The sequence below is a fragment of the Eulemur rufifrons genome, chromosome 8, assembly GCF_041146395.1.
Source record: "Eulemur rufifrons isolate Redbay chromosome 8, OSU_ERuf_1, whole genome shotgun sequence".
Classification (NCBI taxonomy): Eukaryota; Metazoa; Chordata; class Mammalia; order Primates; family Lemuridae; genus Eulemur; species Eulemur rufifrons.
The window spans coordinates 72678957-72698815 of record NC_090990.1 but is presented as its reverse complement, the minus strand read 5'-3'; the positions used below and the strand labels follow the sequence as shown (position 1 = coordinate 72698815).

Here is a 19859-nt window from a genome sequence, read left to right as displayed (position 1 = left end):
AAAACAAGGACCACATGTACTCACCATCAAATTGGTATTAATTGATCAACACTTATGTGTACACATAGTAGTAACATTCATTGGGTGTTGGGCAGGTGTGGGGGGAGGCGGATGGGTATATTCACACCTAATGGGTGTGGTGCGCACCGTCTGGGGGATGGGCATGCTTGAAGCTCTGACTTGGGTGGGGCAAAGGCAATATATGTAACCTAAACATTTGTACCCCCATAATATGCTGAAATTAAAAAAAAAAAGGCATATGAATGGATCTACATCAAAGCCTAGAATGTCTATTCATTCATTCACAATTAAATATGGTGAATGTAATATAAAAGGAATCTAACCAAGATAAATCAGTTTGGTGGTTATAGTTGTTGCACCAAACACCAGTAATAAGATCCTTTAGCTAACAGGTATTTTCATACACAGTCAATTCTGCCATAACATTTGTTTTGAAAACATGAGTTTGATCCAACACAATTGATATATCAGGGAACAATTTGAGCATAACATAAACTTTGCATTTGCTTAGGTGTAAATTTGTACGCAAGGAACACTAGGTCAATGCAGAAAACTGCACCCAGCTAAACTGAGCCATGTGAGAATATATAAAATACACACACACATCTAAATATCTACCAGATACCTTAGTGCATTGCATGTGTTATGAGCTGTACCCAGCTATATCTAGTGTTAAAAATTCCCATGTGATTTTAGGTAATCGACTGCTGAGAAACTATTTTCTATGAATATTTTCTTATATCTGCATTGTCTGGCCTTTTTGAGCAGAGCACTGGTAAACTTGGTTAAAGGAAACAGCAAACATGCCTTGGAAGCTAGAGATAATGTATTACTCCAAAAAGATTTAGAAACTTACTTCCCCTGGAAGCTATTTCCTTATACTTCAGGGTAGTGAAACTATTAAATACTTTCCCTTGCCCTCCCCAGAGGAGACTTATTTACCTTCCAAAGTAAAGGTCTGTCCCTCTCTCTGGGGAGGAGAATGGACAGATCTGCCAGAAGCCTATGAAAGCTTACAGTTTCCTAATTTTGGTGTTCCTCTCCTGTGGTGCAATCCCACTGCATGGGCAGGGTAACATCAGGCCCTCACTGCATTGCTTCACGGAGTTTGGGGAATGTGAATTAGCACTAAGATGCTCTGTAATAACATGGTCTATTCTCTGATCCAGAGACCTTGGGTTTCCTGTCAGAATCTATCTCTATCAATCAATGCATCCATCCACCCACGCATGCATCCATATATCTTTAATAGCCTCTTTCTACCTATTCATAATAACTCATAAGCTAAAATCCTTCTGAAACCCACTTCCACAAGCAAACTTCAGTTTTTTTTCAGGTTAAAATGCCATACGTATTATAGTATTTATGAATTTCCCAACCATTTAACATGTGTAAAACTAGGCTACCATTTTTATTAGGTTATCATTTTTATTAACGTGTCCTGATAAAGTTTTGTGTAACAGTAATTTTTGTGTTACACAGTGTTTTTTAAGGTATGGATATACTGTGTTAGAACTGACTCTGTAGTCTGCTAAAGCTTCTTTATTGGTGTAGATTAGAATAAGGACAATGACATGCAGAGGCTTAAGTGGTTAGAAAGAGAATTATGAATTATGTGTGGATTTATTCATAATAACCCTATCTCCAATTATTTGGGAAAACTGGGAGTTGACCATACTAGCATTTTCATTTCTCCATGTTTATTTTAAAAGATCAGTTGAGCAGATTTTGAAGTATGCTTTTCTCTAATTGTATCAGAATACAATTATTTTCATGGCTATAAATTTTTATAAAACTCCACAAAAAATACCTCACCATTGGAAATTAAATTGTCATCTATATCAGTGATATTGTCTGGAATTTCACGCTTCTGAAGAGAACAATCAGATGATTTTTCACACTTTTGAAAACTGAAGTCAAGTTTCTTTTGTGATATATCACTCTCCACTATCTTTTTCCTAAGAATTTCCTCTTCATTGTTTACGTCTTTGTTTGATGAATATACATTCCTGAAAGAAAAATACAAATGTTAAACAATATTGGTGATCCTTTAAAAAGAAAAAAGCAAGCAAGCTAGTTTCTCCAATGTGCTACTTTCATATATAACATATATTAAAACCTTTTTAATTTGGACTAATTGTAGAAAGGTCAATCTAAACCACAGAAAATTCAAAAAGTAGCCTATAAACTTTTTAATGTTAAAAATTAATATATAATGCCAAAAAAATTAGATAATGTAAACAAAAAATTCCAAGAAAAACACAAACTTGCACACCTGACTCAAGAAGAAACAGAGTGTCTGAATAAACCTATAACAAGTAAAGAGATAGAATTAGTAATGAAAAACTTCCCACAAAGAAAAAACCAGGACCAGGCAGCTTCACTAGTGAATTCTAGCAAATGTTTAAAGAAGAATTAACACCACTCCTTCACAAATTTTTCCAAAAATTAGAAGAGGAAGGAACACTTCCCAACGCATCCTGTGAGTCCAGTATTACGAATACAAAAGCAAAGACATCACAAGGAAAGAAAAACATGGTCCAATGTTCCTTATTAATATATTAATAAATGAAAAAAATCATCAACAAAATAATAACGGACTGAATCCACCAACATATAAAAGGAATTATATCTGTAGGCATGCTGTTGGCTAACAAAAAAAAAAAAAGGAATTATGTACCATGACCAACTGGGGTTTATCTCAGGAATTCAGGAGTGGTTAAACACAGGAAAATCAGTGTTATATACAATATCAATAGAATAAAGGACAAAAACCACATGATCATCTCAATCAATGCAGAAAAATCATTTGACAAAGTCTAACATCCTGCCATGAAAAAACACTCAACAAACTAGGAATAGAAGGGAACGTCCTCAATTTATAAAGGACATCTGTGAAAAACCCACAGCTAACATCATATTTAATGGTAAAAGACTGAAAGCCTTCCTCCTAAGATCAGCAAGGATCTCTGGTCTCATCACTTCTACTCTGCATTTTACTGGAGGTTCTGGCCAGGGGAATTAGGAAAGAAAAAGAAATAAAAGGTATCTGAATGGGAAAGGAATAAGTAAAGCTATCTCTGTTTACAGATGACAGACTTATACATAGAAATTCTGTGGGAATTCACAAAAAAAATCCTAATAGTTAAACAAGTTCAGTAAATTTGCAGGCTACAAGGATATAAGAACAATATCCAAGACTTCTGGGCCAGATGGCTGACCAGAGATACCAGCTGCCAGAGCGTCTCGGTAAGAGGAAGTTTTAGATGAAAGAGAAAAAACGAACAGACAAACATATATCGGATGTGGGTCTGAAGAAAGGGTGCCAGACTCTGGGAAACACCACAGGAAGAAGCTGCAGTGTAGAATAGGGAGCAAGGAGAGAGGTTTGGAGTCCAGTGAGAAGGTAGGTGGAGTGGTTTGTTTCTCCTTCCCTGGCATCTCTGACAGTTAGTGGGTTCTTGAGCTGCTGGAGAGACTTTCTGCCCACACAAGCCCAGAGGCTGCTGCCACCAGTGAGCTGAGAACTTCTTGTGGACAGGCCCCCCCCTGGGGCACTTCCCGCCCCCACAGGCCCAAGCCAGGACGGCAGGTGCCATATTGCTTCTCTACCCACTGTGCATCTCCGTCCTCCCCAGGGGGCTTCAACTTCTCAGGTTTCATCTTGCTTGTTCCCACACAGACATTTCCCAACTCTGGCCCAGACTGCAGGAGTCACAGGGGTCCAGTGGGTCCTAGGTGATCTGCATGACCCCAAATCCTGGACATTCTGGGAAGACCGCCTCCCAGAGAGAGGGTCGGAGACCACCAGAGTGCTAGCATTCCTCCATACAGAGTCCTTTCCTCCCCTTCCCCTCCACCACCCGTGGCTGCCTAGGGAGACAACTGAGCCACCACACTGAGGCTTCCACAGAGAGGGAGGGGGGTTCAGGTCTTTCCTCTTGGGATCCTGCAGTAGACGGGGGGTGCTCAGACTGTGAGCTCCCTGCTCACTGGCCCTCTCTGGTGCTGCTTACCCAGTAGCTCCATCACAGTGGGGTGCACCCCAAGAAGGAGGAACATCGATCCCGCTCGGGCATCCCGTGGTGGCTCAGAACCAGCGCGCTTCTCCCTGGCATGGTCAGATCTGGGGGGAGATTGCAGTGTGGGTCCCACCTGCGGCATGCTCACAGGGTATCCCTTCCCACACAGGAGGGCCGCATTCTCAGCTCAGGCCAGGATCCTAGGTGGGGAGCCTCCTGGCCCACAGCACAGTCATTGGGGAGCTCAGCTGGCTTGGGCTCCTGCCTGCCAGCAGACTCTAGTGGGAGATCGTGGAGCAGAGGAGGTGGGGGAGGAGTGAGGCCCACTGTAGACTGCCAGTTTGTGAATCTCAGATGGACCTGCCTCAACAAGCAGATTTTCTGGTTGAGTAAGGCCACTTTAGCTCCTCCCTGGCGACTATGCCCAGAAGCTCGGGGCAGACCTTTGACCCCTGCCACAAAGCTACCTTGCCAGCTTTTGTGGAGCTTGAGTTGGACAAGCTCACCCAATCCGGCCCCACCCAGCCGCACCACACCTGCCTCTGCTGTGGCACAGAATAAAGATTTACCTAAAGTTCCAGGGCCCCACCCATCACGAGGGGCATTCAAGTGCTTCTCCTGAGTGAAAGAGGTGGTCACAAGACCCCAAAACAACAATGCAGCTTGTTTCTTCTGGCAAGTGCCTCCTACTGACAAGTCGATTTGCACACCCTTTACAGCATTTACTAACTCAATTTTATAGGGTGTGTGGAGGCCCAAAGAGTGGTCATTTGGGGGAAGCGCCTACCCATCCCACAGAAAAACTGTGCTACTGGATCAAGGTGGAAAGAACACAGCCCAGGCACTTAGCATACAAGAGTTTAGCCCCCTCCCCTGTGAACAGCTCTCCCAGTTTGGAGAACCTGTCCTAGCAGCAGTTCCCCCTAGTGGCAGGAAAAGCAAATTCCAAGCCCTGCCTAGGCTTTGCAAAGCCTTTCAGGCTCCCACAACCTAGCCACGAACTGCCTTGCTCCTATCCCCACCTCAGTGGTGGTGGAGATCAAAAACCCCCCTGGGAGCTACAGGGTCCCTCCTAAAGCTTGAGGCACTCAAGTACTCCATGTGGGAGACCAGAGTCTACTATGGACACAAAAGAACATCTTGGCAGCTGGCTCTATCTCACAAACATCAATCAATGACAGGGAGAACAACAATATAGCTCATCATAGCATCTTCCAACTCAGGTAAACAGGGTGTGGCTGATTCACACTCACAAGTAACACCCACCATCACTGACAGTAAGCTGGGGGACCTAACTCACTACACACTGTTGGGAAGAGGTGAAGACAGCATGTCAGAGGTAACCCAAGAGGTACACCAAACCTGCTAGAACACCCCATACGCAACTCAGGACCAGCACTCCTCTCCCTGGCACACACAGGGATTGATCTTCAGGGACCGGATGACAGGCCCATAAACCAGAACTACCACCCCCAGGTCTGGACTGAGAACCAGATGAGAAGGAATCAGGGAAAGAACTCCAGAAACATGAAAAATCAGACTGAAAGGACACCCCCCAAAGAAAACAATAACTCCTTACCAATGGATTCCAACCAAAACAAAAAGAATGAAATGACAGATGAAGAATTCCAAATATGGATTTTAAGGAAGTTCAATGAGATACAAAACAAAACAGAAACCCAATGCAAAGACACCACAAAAATGATATAGGAAATGAATGAAAAATGTACTAAGAAAATCTCATTATTAAAAAAATCAAACAGAACTTCTGGAAATGAAAAATTCATTCAAGGAAATACAAAACACAGTGGAAAGCCTTAAGAATAGGTTATATCAGGCAGAAGAAAGAATCTCAAAGCTTGAAGACAACACAAGTCAGTCAAAGAGAAAGATCTGAGAAACAAGAGGAATGAACAAAATCCACAAGAAATGTGGGATTATTTAAAGAGGCCAAACATAAAAATCATAGGCATCACTGAAGGTGAAGAAGAAAATACACAAGGGTTGGAAAACTTACTTGAGGGAATAATTGAGGAAAATTTCCCTGGCCTACAAATCTAAATAACCAGGTACAAGAAGCTCTATGGATCCCTGGGAGATTCACTGTGAAGAGGCAATCACCACAACATATAGTCATCAGACTGGCCAAAGTAAACACAAAAGAGGCACTCCTACAAGCCATAAAGCAAAAGCAAAAGGTAACTTACAAAGGAAAACCCACCAGACTAACTGCAGACATCTCAACTGAGATCTTACAAGTCAAAAAGGATTGGGGCCCCATTCTCAGCCTTCTCAAACAGAATAATGGTGAGCCTAGATTTTTGTATCCTGCAAAACTAAGTTTCTTATACATGGGAGAAATAAAGACTTTCTCAGACAAGCAAACACTGAGATAATTTGTCAAGACCATACCTGCCCTGCAGGAAGTACTCAGAACTGCATTATACACATATCAGCACAATAGACAACCACCAGTGTAAAATCACCCAAAAGCTAAAGGTCAAAGCCCAGATACCACAATGGCTGAAAAGGTAAAACAAAGCAATAAAGTTCTACTCAACAGGATGAACAGAAATCCACCCCACTTATCAATTCTTTCAATAAATGTGAAAGGCTTGAACTCCCCACTCAAGAGACATATGCTGGCTGAAGGGATAAAAAAATACAAAGCAAGTATCTGCTGTCTCCAGGAAACACATCTAACCCACAAGGACTCATTCAGACTCAAGGTGAAGGGATGGAAAATAATATTCCAAGCAAATGGCAACCAAAAGAAAGCTTATGTAGCCACTCTCATATCAGATAACATAGACTTCAAATCAGCAAAAGTAAAGAAAGACGAAGATGGTCGTTCTATAATGGTGAAGGGAATAATTCAACAAGAAGACATACCAATCCTAAATATTTATGCACCTAACACAGCTGTACCCAGATTCATAAAGCAAACCCTACTTGATCTGAACATAATGATAGCATCATACTTCAACACCCCACTCACCCACTCACAGAACAGAACAGATCCTCCAAGCAGAAAATAAGCAAAAAAAAAAAAAGGACTTAAACAGAACTCTAGAAGAAATGAGCCTAACAGACATTTACAGAACATTCTACCCCAAAATTACTGAATGTACGTTCTTCTCATCAGCTCATGGAATATTCTCTAAGACTGGTCACATCCTAGGCTACAAAACATGTATCAACAAATTTAGAAAAACAGAAATTGTACCATGTATCTTCTCAGACCATAGTGGAATAAAATTAGAAGTGAATTCCAACAGCAACACTCAACTCTACACAAAGTCATGGAAATTAAACAACCTACTGCTGAATAGTTATGGGTCAAGGAGGAAATTAAGATGAAAATAAAAAGATTCTTTGAACCAAGTGACACAAGTTATCAAAATCCATGGGATTCAGCAAAAGCAGTCATAAGAGGAAAATTCATAGCCAAAAATGTCTACATCCAAAAGACAGAAAGATCACAAATGAACAATCTAATGAATCATCTCAAGGAATTGGAAAAGAAAGAACAAACCCACCCCAAACCCAGCAGAAGAAAAGAAATAACTAAGGTCAGAGCAAAACTAAATGAAATCAATAATAAAAGAATTACACAGATTAATGAAACAAAAAGTTGGTTCTTTATAAAGGTGAACAAAAAGGCCTCTTGCTAGATTTACCAGAAACAGAAAAGAAAGGACCCTAATAAGCCCAATCAGAAATGAAAAAGGAGATATTACATTTGATACCATGGAAATACAAAATTTCATCTCTGAATACTATAAAAATCTCTATGCACATAAACTTGAAAACATTAAGAAAATGGATGAATTCTTGGAAACACACAACCTCCCTAGACTGAATCATGAAGAAACAGAACTCCTGAACAGACAAATATCAAGTAATGAAATTAAAGCAGCAATAAAAAAATCTCCCAATGAAAAAAATCCCAGACCAGATGGTTTCACAGCCGAATTTTACTAGACCTATGAGGAAGAATTGGTACCTTTACTGCAGAAATTATTTCATAACATAGAGATGGAAGTAATCCTTCCCAACTTGTTCTATGAAGCCAATATCACCTTGATACCAAAGCCAGGAAAGGATACAACAAAAAAAGAAAACTACAGACCAATATCCCTTATGAATATATTAACGGATGAAAAAATTCTCAGTAAAATCCCAGCAAACTAAATTCAGCTGCATATCAAAAAAATAATCCACCAGGATCAAGAGGGCTTCATCTCAGAGATGCAAGGATGGTTCAACATACACAAATCTATAAATGTGTTCACCACATAAATAGAAGCAAAAACAAAGACCATATGATCCTCTCAACAGATCCAGAAAAAGCATTTGACAAAATTCAGCACCTTTTCTGATAAGAACTCTTAATAAAATAGGCATAGATGGAACATACTTTAATATTATAAAAGCCATATACTACAAATGCACAGCCAACATCATACTGAATGAGGAAAAATTGAAAGCATTCTCACCTAGAACTGGAACCAGACATGGTTGCCCATGGTCACCACTTCTGTTCAACATAGTGCTGGAAGTCCTAGCCAGAGCAATCAGGCAAGAGAAGGAAATCGAGGGTATGCAAATGGGGAAAGAAGAAGTAAAACTATCACTCTTTGCTAACGATATGATCTTATATCTAGAAAACCCCAAAAATTCTGCCAAGAGACTCCTGGAATTGATAAATAAATTCAGCAAAGTCTCAGGTTACACAATCAGTGCACACAAATCAGTAGCATTCCTATATACCAACAACAGTCAAGCCAAGAATCAGATCAAAGACTCAATAACTTTCACAACAGCAACACAGAAAACAAAATACCTAGGAATATATTTAATCAAGGAAGGAAAGACCTCTATAGGGAGAACTATGAAAGACTGAGGAAGGAAATCGCAGAAGATGTAAACAAATGGAAAAACATATCATGTTCATGGATCAGCAGAATCAACAATGTTAAAATGTCTATACTACCCCAAGTGATTGACGCATTCAATGCAATCCACATCAAAATATCAATGTCACTATATAATCACAAAGAAATTAGAAACTTCATACATGCTGGTAGTAATGGAAAGTAGTATAGCCATTTTGGAAAAGAATCTGCATATCATGCTCATGGATCAGCAGAATCAACAATGTTAAAATGTCTATACTGCCCCAAGTGATTGACACATTCAATGCCATCCACATCAAAATATCAATGTCACTGTATAATCAAAAAGAAATTAGAAACTTCATACATGCTGGTAGTAATGTAAAGTAGTATAGCCATTTTGGAAAAGAATCTGCCAGTTCCTCAAAAGGTAAAACACAGAACTACCATATGACCCAGCAATTCTACTCCTAGGTATATGAAATAAGAGACTTGAAAACATATGTTCACACAAAACCTTGTATACAAATGTTCATAGCAGATTTATTCACAACAGTCAAAAAGGTGAAACAATCCAAATGCCTATCATCTGATGAATAGGTAAGTAAAATACGGTATATCTTCTGTACGTACAGAAAATAGTTAACATAGCAGGCCTGACTGCTATTCTTTGAAAGACTTGCTTACAAGGTTAGCCCTTGGATGCTGTCTGGAATCATGGATTTCGTGAATCTTCTTAGCATTCTCTAAATGTAAGGGTGGTTCACTATGCCTAAACTGTTTAAACAAACAATATTGTTTATGCTGAAAACCTGCTTTTCTTCTGGAAGTCTGGAATTTGGGTATATGTCAGGCAGGAGTGCCTACGTGACCAATTCCCAATAAAATCCCTGGGCACAGAGCCTCTAATGAGCTTCCATAATTGGCGACATTTCAGAAGCACTGTCATAACTCATTGCTAAGGGAATTAAGCATGTCTTGTGTGACTCCACTGGGAACGGACCCTTAGAAACTTGTGCCTTGTTTATCATGGACTTCACCTTATGTGCCTTTTTCCTTTGTTTCCTTTTTCTACAATAAGTCATAGACTTGAGTATGACTATATGCTGAGTATTGTAAGTCCTCTTAGCAAATCATCAAATCTGTGGATGATCTTGGTGACCCCTGATCTATCATACAATGAAATATTCAGCCATAAAAGGAATGAACAATTGATACATTCCACAACATAGATGAATCTTGAAAATATCATGCCAAATTTAAAAAGCCAGGCATAAAAGTCCATATATTGTTATGATTCCATTTATATGAAATGCCCAGAACAGGCAAATCCAGAAAGATAGAAAGTAGGTTGTGGCTTGCCAGGGGCTGAGTGAAGAAGGAAACAAGTGGTGACTGCTAATGGGTATGGGGTTTCTTTTTGGGATGATGAAAATATTCTGGAATTAGTGATGATGGTTGTACAACATTGTGAATATACTAAAACCACTGAATTATACACTCTAAAAGGGTGAATTTTATAGTACATGAATTATATCTCAATTTTTTAAAAAGTGGTATATGGAAATAAAGGAACTGCAGAGACTGTGATAGATAATTCTTGAGGAGCTGTGATGTGAAAAGGAGTATTAGCTGGAGGGGAAGTAGGGTCAGGATAAGGTTTTGTTGTTTTTCAGGTGGAGGGAAAAAATCATGCTTATACATACTGATGAGAAGATGCAAGAAAGGAGAAGTTTTTGTGGAAAAATGAAAATTGCTGGAGCTACGTCCCTGGCTAAGTGAAAAGGAATAGGATAAGATCTAGTGGACAAATGGAGGAATTGATTTTAGAAGCACTGACAGTTCATTAAGAGTAACAGTAAGGAAGATAAAACATATGGGAACAGAGGCAAGTAAGTGAGTAGATGTGGAAGAAGTTTGTGAAAGTTCTCTTCTAAGTGCTTTGAGTTTCTCAATGAAATAGAAAGAAAGGTCATCAAAAGTGAGAATGAAGATGGGGGAAGAACAGGTTCAGGAAAAGAGCAAGGGTGAAATAATCCTCTAGGAAAGCAGGAAATCACGTGGGACTAAGGAAATATAGTTGACTGCATATAGTATGACTGACAATCAGCACTAAGCCTACTTGAAGTTCACAATGAATTCAAAGTGAGACTTGTTAGCATGGTTGTGTATTTCTTCCTGCCACATTCAGTTTTGTGGATGCAAAAGTGGAGAAGTTAAAGAGTTGGATATAAGATCTGGGGTTTTGACAAGCAAATAAATTCAAAGGGGACAAGGGAGCTGAGGCTGTATGCAAAGGGAGTGATACAATGATAGTGAAGGAATTTAAGCTGAGTAAGGAGGAAAATGAGGACATAAGAGGATAAAAGACAATAACATATGTTAAGATTAATTGCAGGTCCTGATGGAGTTGACGAATTATTAGAGTTGGAGTCCTAAAGGGAGTAAGCTAGTGGGATAAAAGGTAGAAGTTAGAGAATTGTTTGGAATCAAGATCATAGCAGGCTGCAGTTATTGGTAATGTCATGATTTAGGATTTGACATGGCAGTGAGTAGCTGAGGTAGGGTGGAGAACAAGATTACTGGAAGACAGGAATTGCAGGAACTGAGAGCACTGGTTATTGGGGAAACAACATTTATGTGGCAACTGCAATTATTAAGACTTATATTAGTAGAGAAACTGATAATAATCAGTTGGGGGCTAATAATAGTGGGGCCAAGAGGTTAGGAGACAATTGCCACTGAAAAGATAATTTGTTTCTTATAATTTGTAAGAGGGGGCACACCATGATGTGGAGGGGCAACACAGGGAAGCAAAAGTCAGCAAAAACAAGGGGAAAGCATGGACAAAAGCCTTTACTGTGATTTTCCAAGGGAAGGAATGAGCAAGGTAAGGTAAGCAATAAGCAGAATTAGGATTAGATAGTTTGAATAATGTTGGTAGGCTCTGGACTACAGAGGTGATCCCCAGTTGTTTGGTACCTAGCTGTGGGATGATTAGGGTAGAAGAATATTGCCTGCTGGAGTATAAGAATCAAATAGAGGAGGGGGGCGTATGAGTGGGTGTATGGACTCAGGACTCGTTGGTTTTCATATCATGTTCACTATCTCTAGGAATTATTATCTCTAGGAATTAGCTTAACTCTAGGAAGGGTGGTCTCTTACCAGTCAGTGAAATCTTAAATGCCAGAACATCAAGAATATAGAAAATAAGAAAATATAGTTAATACACCAAGAAAGACACTTATCTCAACCACTCCCAGCCCTAGTTCGCATAAGAGATATGGGAGAGAAAATAGCCACCACCAGAGAAAGCACGCAGAGGAAATGGAATCTTTTATTCTGTGCTATTTTATGTGTGCACCTGACTGACACTAGCATCTCCCAGCTCTTGATGTTAAACTAAAAATTCAAAGGTCCTCCTCCTCTTCTTTCCCTCTCACATGCACACATGGTCTCATAACAATAACAGGGTGAGTCTCCTTGGGAAATCAAAGATTTTTATGATCCTGAGTTGAATTTTAATCATGAGGTCATAAAAGAAAGCACTACTTTCCACTGACAATCATTTGAGCCACATCTGAAATCACTACAAAAAAAAAAAACCACTTTTCAAAGACTCTATGTCACACTCTAACTCAAGTGCACACCAAAGAACTCTATAATAAGTTGCAACATAAAAGAATATTTCAAAAGCTTTATCAGTTATTTAAAGAGAAAGGATGTGAATTAAAGATACTTAAAAGGACTAAACTTCATAAAGCAAAAACTCAAAAGATTATTTTATCAGAATTTTTACTAAAAGAAATCTTAATGTCAGTATTTCCCATTATACTTCTTTCCTTTTGCTTTCTTTTAATATAGACAATTTTCAATTAAACTGCTTTTAAAAGGGGGGAACATCACAAGCACTTTCTATCTGCAAGACACTACATAAGGTACCACCGAGGATGTGCACATCAATGAGACAGTCTAATCTCAAGGAGCTTATATAACCAGAGACATACATGCCTAACCTAATACAAACGAGAATGTGATTAAGAGCTTAAAATAGAGCACTATGAAGTGCTATGAAGCACAAAGCCAGCTACTCCAACTATTTTCTTCTAAATGAGAAAACTAAGGCTGAAAGAAATCATAAAACAAGATAATATGCAGCCAGAAGGCAGATCTGTCCTGTTGCCAAGTCCAGTGCTTCTCCACTGTTCCATATTATCTCTAATTCGATCTTTTTCCCCATCAATTTTAATAACAGATAAAGGATAACACTGGTGTAATTCACCCCTTTCTCTAATGTATAAAAATTTGACCTATCCCAAGGAATTTTTTTTTTTTTCAGAGATGGAGGTCTCGCTCTTGCTTGGGCTCATCTCAAACTCCTAACCTCAAGCAATCCTCCCACCTTGGCCTCCCAGAGTGCTAGGATTATAGGCATAACTCACTATGTCCGGCCAAGGATCTTCTAAACATACATTCAAAAGCTGAGGAAATGTATAATTTCATAGCACCTACTACTATGAATAACATATTAAAATTTATTCAGTGCCTTCTATGTGCCAGGCCACTGTGCTAAATGCTTTACAAACATCTCATTCAACCCTCACAATACTATAAGGTAGGTATTATTATGTCCACTTTTCAGATGAGGAAGCTAATAAGTGATTAGTCCAAGTTCACACACAAATAGTAAACTTGGCTTGACAGCAAAGCCCACTCTTATCACAACTTCATTATACCAACTGTTAAGGAAAAAAAGTTTACATTTTAAAATTGATACTTGGAACTCAATGATGAGACTATGATCTATACTGAAAAATGATAATGATTTCCTAAATTGTACTTAAAGAGAAATGTTGTGAAGATGGCTGACTAGAAGCAGGTAGTATGTGCCTCTTCCATGAGGAAGAACCAGAATAGTAAGTACATACTCACATTTCGAACAGATCATCTAGGAGAGAATGCTAGGATGCACCACAGAAGTGACAGGAAGCACCGAAAGTAAGTGAAGAGAGGGTTCAAAGCACCTTGCCTGGTTGGGGACTGAAAGCTGGGAAAAGCTCCTGGATACAGAGAAACAGTAAGAGAAAAATGCCCAGGGCTTCACGCTTGAAAAAGGCTTTTACAATCTTGGCTACAGGAGTACCCCTCAAGTCACCCAGGCCTCTGGCCTAACATAGGGAGCCACCTAGAGATTGCACAGAGACATTGCTCCATAATGGGAACCCCCACAGAATCCCATAGGCATCCAAGCCTAGAGCACCCCCAGCTGGGTGTCATTCTGATAGTCTAGATGCCGGAGATCTACAGACACAGCTACTGCCGCTGCAGGGCTCTGAGGTGGCAGAGTGGAAACTGGGGGCTCCCAGGCAACCCTGGGAAGGTCCCCACCACACTGCTGCAGGTTGCTATTGAGACTGAGCTGCTGTTGAGCCTGAGCCATGAGGGAATCGCACTCCTCATAGCTTCTTGCCTACGCTGCTTGCCTGGAAGGGGCCCCACCCTCTCTGGTTGCAGGTCCAAGCTGCCATTAGAGAGTTTAATGCTGGACTGCACCTGACCTCAGCCTGAATTCAGGCTGACTGGCTGCAGCCCATTCATTACCTGGTAGAGGAGAGACAGGGAAATCAGGCTCTCCTAAGCATATCTAAGACAATACCCACCGCCCTGCAACTGGCAGCTATGAGGCAAAGACATGAGTGGACTGAAATTCCCATAGTTTCTTCCTCATGCTGCTCACCAGAGTGGGTCCCTGCTTTCTGTAGTCACAGGCCCAAGGTGCCATTTTGAGAATTTAACTCCAGGTTACGCCCTGCCCTTGGGCTGACTTTGAGGCCACATGGCTACAGCTACCACCGGAATGGGGAAAGATAGTGAAGACCAAACTTTCCCAAGCACACTTAGGACCATACCCTCTACCTTGCTGCGGGACTGCAGAATAGCCCGTCCAACTCATTGCAGCTACCAGCAATGCCAACATAGACCCTTTGGGTCCCAGTGGGTTGCTCCACTCCTGCCATCACCCACATCACACTAGCCCCCTAGGGGCCTGAGAACCTGCCCACACACCCAGCCTACCGCTCCCATTATTAGCTTCTAAGCAAACCACCTGGAGACCCAAGAATTGGCCCACCAGAACCCACTAATACCAGTACCAGCACAAGCTCCTCTGGGGCCTAAAAACAGGCATACTTAGCCCACTGCTGCCACCACCAGGGCTTGAACACTGGCTCAGTTGGTGTCAAAGTCCCCAGTAAAACCTCACTCCAGACTCAAGTAGTAACCATGCACTAAGCCACCAAAGAAATCACAGATACCCCTGGACCCTGTGTACTGTTGAAAAAACCATATAAAGATCACACTACCACGTGCCTAAAATCAAAGCCCGAGTGTCCTAATCAAGGAATAACATATATGTATCTTCAGGAAAAAATTCTCCCCTATGAAAACAATATCAAAACATTGGAAGAAGTGACTACTACACCAGATGTGCAGATACCAATGGAAGGACACAGGAAATATGAAAAAGCAAAGAAATATGACACCACCAAAGGATCACAATAATTGTCTCGTAACAGATCTCAATCAAAAAGAACTCCTTAAAATGCCAGATAACGAATTCAAAATATTGATTTTAAAGAAGCTCAATGAGATGAAAGAGAAATCTGAAAAACAAAGAAAATCAGAAAACCAATTCAGGATGTGAATGAGAAATATACCAAGGAGACAGATATCTTAAAAGTAAAAAACCCAAACAAATTCTAAAACTGAAAAACTCATTAAAGGAAAGACAAAATACATTCAAAATCTTCCATAACAGACTAGAGCAAGCAGAAGAATGAATCTCAGAACTTGAAGACACATATTCTGAAATAATCCAGTCAGACAAAAATAGGGAAAATAGAATGAACAAAGCCTTCAAGACATCTGGGATTACATAAAGCAATCAGACTTATAAGTATTCTGGAGTGGGGATTTTTAAAAAGTTTAGAAAATCTATTTAAGGAAATAGTTGATGAAAAATTCCCAAGTCTAGCAAGAGAGTTAGACATCCAGGTATGGGAGGCCCAGGAAAATACATTGCAAAAAAGGCTTCACCGTGGCACATTATATTCAGAATGTCTAAAGTCAAAGTGAAAGAATGAATTTTTAAATTAGCAAAAGAAAAGCATCTAGTCACCTACAAAGGAAATATCAGACTAGCAGTGGACTTCTCACCAGAAACCTTACAGCGCAGAAGAAAATGGGATGGTATTTTCAAAGTGCTAAAAGAAAAAGAAGTAAGCCAAGAATTTTATATTCTACCAAAATAGCTTTCATAAATGAAGGAGAAATAGTCTTTCCCAGACAAGAAAACACTGAGGGAATTTCTCACCACTAGACCAGCTCTACAGGAAATGCTCAAAGGGGTCTCAAACATGGAAACAAAAGGTCGATATTCACCATCACAAAAACACATAAAAATATAACTCACAGGCCTTATAAAACAATCACATAAAGGAGAAAAAGAAAGGAATCAAATGGCAACATTACAGAATTTCATCAAAGCATAAAGACAAAGAGACAGAGGAAAAAAGAAAGAATTTACAAAACAACTAGAAAACAATTAACTATATGACATTTGTAACACCTCATATATCAATATTAACCTTGAATGTAAAAAAAACAATTCTAAAGTTCACACAGAACAAAAAAAGAGCATGAATAGCCAAGGCAATCTTCAGCAAAAAGAATGAAGCTGGAGGCATCACATTGCCTGTCCTCAAATTATACTACAAGGGTACAGTAACCAAATCAGCATAGTTTTGATATAAAAATAGATACAGAGAACCCAGAAATAAAAACACATACTTATAGCCGACTGATCTTTGACAAAGTTGACACTGAGGAAAGGACATCCTTTCCAATAAATGGTGCTGGGAAAAATTAGATTGCCATATGCAGAAGTATGAAACTAGACTCCTATCTCTCACCATATACAAAAAATCAACTCAAGATGGATTAAACACATGAATGTCAAACCTGGAACTATAAAAATACTAGAAGAAAACCTAAGGAAAACTCTTCTGGACATTGGTCTAGGCAAAGAATTCATGACTAAGATCTCAAAAGCACAGGCAACATAAACAAATAGGACTTAATTAAACTACGAAGCTTCTGCACAGCAAAAGAAATAATCAACAGAGTGAATAGACAATCTGTGGAATGGAAGAAAATATTTACAAACTGTATATCTATCAGGGGACTAATATCCAACTTTATGAGGAACTCAAACAACTCAGCAACAACAAACAGTTAACCCCATTAAAAAGTGGGCTTAGGAAACAGATACATATTTTTCAAAAGAAGACCAAAAAATGGCCAATAAGCATATGAAAAACCGTTTAACATCACTAATCATCGGAAAAATGCAAATTAAATCCACAATGAGATATCATCTTATACCAATCAGTATGGCTATTTTTAATAAGAAAAAAAATAACAGATGCTGGTGAGGATATAGAGAAAAGAGAACTCTTATACACTATTGGTGGGAATGTGATTTAGTGCAACCTGTATAGAAAATAGTATGATGATTTCTCACAGCATAAAAATAGAACTACCATATGATCCAGCAATCCCCACTCCTGGGTATCCACCCAAAGGAAAAGAAATCAACATAAAAAAATACCTGCACTCGTATGTTTATTGTGGCACTATTCACAATAGCAAAGATAGAATCAGCCTATGTGTCCATCCACAGAGTATTCAATAAGGAAAATGTGGCATATATACACAATGGAATACTATTCAGCTATAAAAAAGAATGAAATCATGTCTTTTGCTGCAACATGGATGGAACTGGAGGCCGTTATTATAAGTAAAACAACTCGGACACAGACAGATATTGCATGTTCTCACTTATAAGTGGGAGCTAAATAATGTGTACACGTGGAAGCACAGTGTGGAATGATAGACAATGTAGACTCGGAGGGGTAGGGATGGGTAGGGGGTGAATGCTGGTAGGTTGCTTGGTGGGTACAACGTGCATTACTTCAGTGATGGATGCACTGAAGGGCCTGACTTCACCAAAATGCAATATATCAATGTAGCCAAACTGCACTTGTACTCTATGAATATATGCAATAAAAAATGGGAAAAAAATACAATTAAAAATGCAGTGATTCATGCAAGATCTGTTGGAGTCTATGCTCTATTCTACTTATCATCTTCAGGGCATTCTTCCAGAGGGCTATGCTCAGAGTGCAGGGGATTTGTGAAATTCTGCTGGCAAGGGATTTTGTAAAATTTCGTTGGCAAGAAGAATGAGCAAACATGGATTCTTACATTTCCTACTTTGTCTCACACCAGTCACAAAAAGACAAATACTGTAAGACTCCACTTATATTAGGTACCTAGAAGAGTCAAACTCACGGAGACAGAAAGTAGAATGGTGGGTACCTGGGGCTGAGGGAGGGGGAATGGGGAGTTAATGTTTAATGGAAACAGAGAATCAGTTTGGAAAGATGGAAAAGTTCTAGAAATGGATAGTAGTGATGGATGTACAACATTGTGAATGTACTTTATGTCACTGACTGTACATTTAAACAATTAAAATGTCACAAAAATTGCACTTAAAGTATCTGTTTAAATTGTAGCATATCATTCTATTCTAACAAACAGGGGAAGCCAAGGTTAGCCAATTTTACATTTATGCTTATAGGAGCTTCACATAAGAAACTCTGAAATAATAAAGAAAAACAGATCACTCAAGCAACTGTTAAAGCATGAAATGAAGAATAAGCCAAACAAATCACAAAATATACTTAAAATTTAATTATCCAAAGACAATTTTCCACACTAAAGTAAATGTGATTTTGATTATTGGCAAAAGCATGCCAACAAACACCTAAAAGACTGGCATCTAAAAAACACCTGAGGCCCAGGACATAAAAACACAAAAATCCAACTTTATTTTTCATAAAAGTCAAAACTGTTAATTGGCACTGACAGAAGGACAGAAATACAGACTAATGAAATAGAACTGACAGAGCAGAAATAAGCCCTCAGATTTATGGGTGAATTAGCCTAGGCTGCCATAACAAAACACCATAGACTAGTGGCTTAAATAACAGAAATTTATATCTCACAGTTTTGGGAGGCTAGAACTCCAAGATTAGGATGCCACCATGGTTGGGTCCTGGTAAGGGCCCTCTTCTTGGCTTCCAGATGCTACCATCTCACTGTGTCCTCACATGGCAGGGAGAGAGAGAAAGCACATGTACAAGCTCTCTGGTGCCTCTTCTTATAAAGACACTAATCCTTTTGAGGACTCCCCCCTCATGAACTCATCTTAACCTAATGACCTCCCAAAGGCCCCATCTCCAACTACCATCACACTGTGGGTTAGGGCTTCAACCTATAAATTTTGGATGGAGACAATCCAGTTCACAGCATGGGCAACTGATTTTCAGCAAGGTGTCCAGATAATCCAATGAGAAAAGAACAGTCTTCAAAAAATGGTGGTGGGACAACTATATATTCACACACAAAAGAATGAAGTTGGATTCCTTCCTTAACCATACATAACAATTAACTCAAAATGGATCACAGACCTAAGTGTAAGAGCTAAAAATATAAAACTATAAGATTCTTAGAAGAAAATATAGAAGTCAATTTTCATGACCCTGGATTAGGCAATGGTTTCTTATGTTTTCAAGTAACAAAATAAAAACTAGATAAACCAGACTACATAAAAATTTAAAACTTTTGTGTCACAAATGATATCATCAAGAAAGTGAAAAGACAACCCACAGGAGAAAACTTTTTGCAAATCATATGTCTAACAAAAGTCTAGTATTCCAGAATATATAAAGAACCCTTATAACTCAATAATATAAAGATAACCCAATTTAAAAATTGGCCAAGGATATAAATAGAT

General features: G+C 39.3%; 1 protein-coding gene across 1 annotated transcript in view; it reads right to left on the bottom strand.

Moving 5' to 3' along the window:
• BTBD8 (BTB domain containing 8) overlaps positions 1 to 19859 on the bottom strand; it is a 97731-nt gene that overhangs the window by 69205 nt on the left and 8667 nt on the right. Inside the window, exon 3 of the mRNA XM_069478206.1 lies at positions 1837 to 2030. Coding sequence (XP_069334307.1) covers positions 1837 to 2030 — 194 coding nt within the window. The remainder of the gene's footprint in view (positions 1 to 1836; positions 2031 to 19859) is intronic.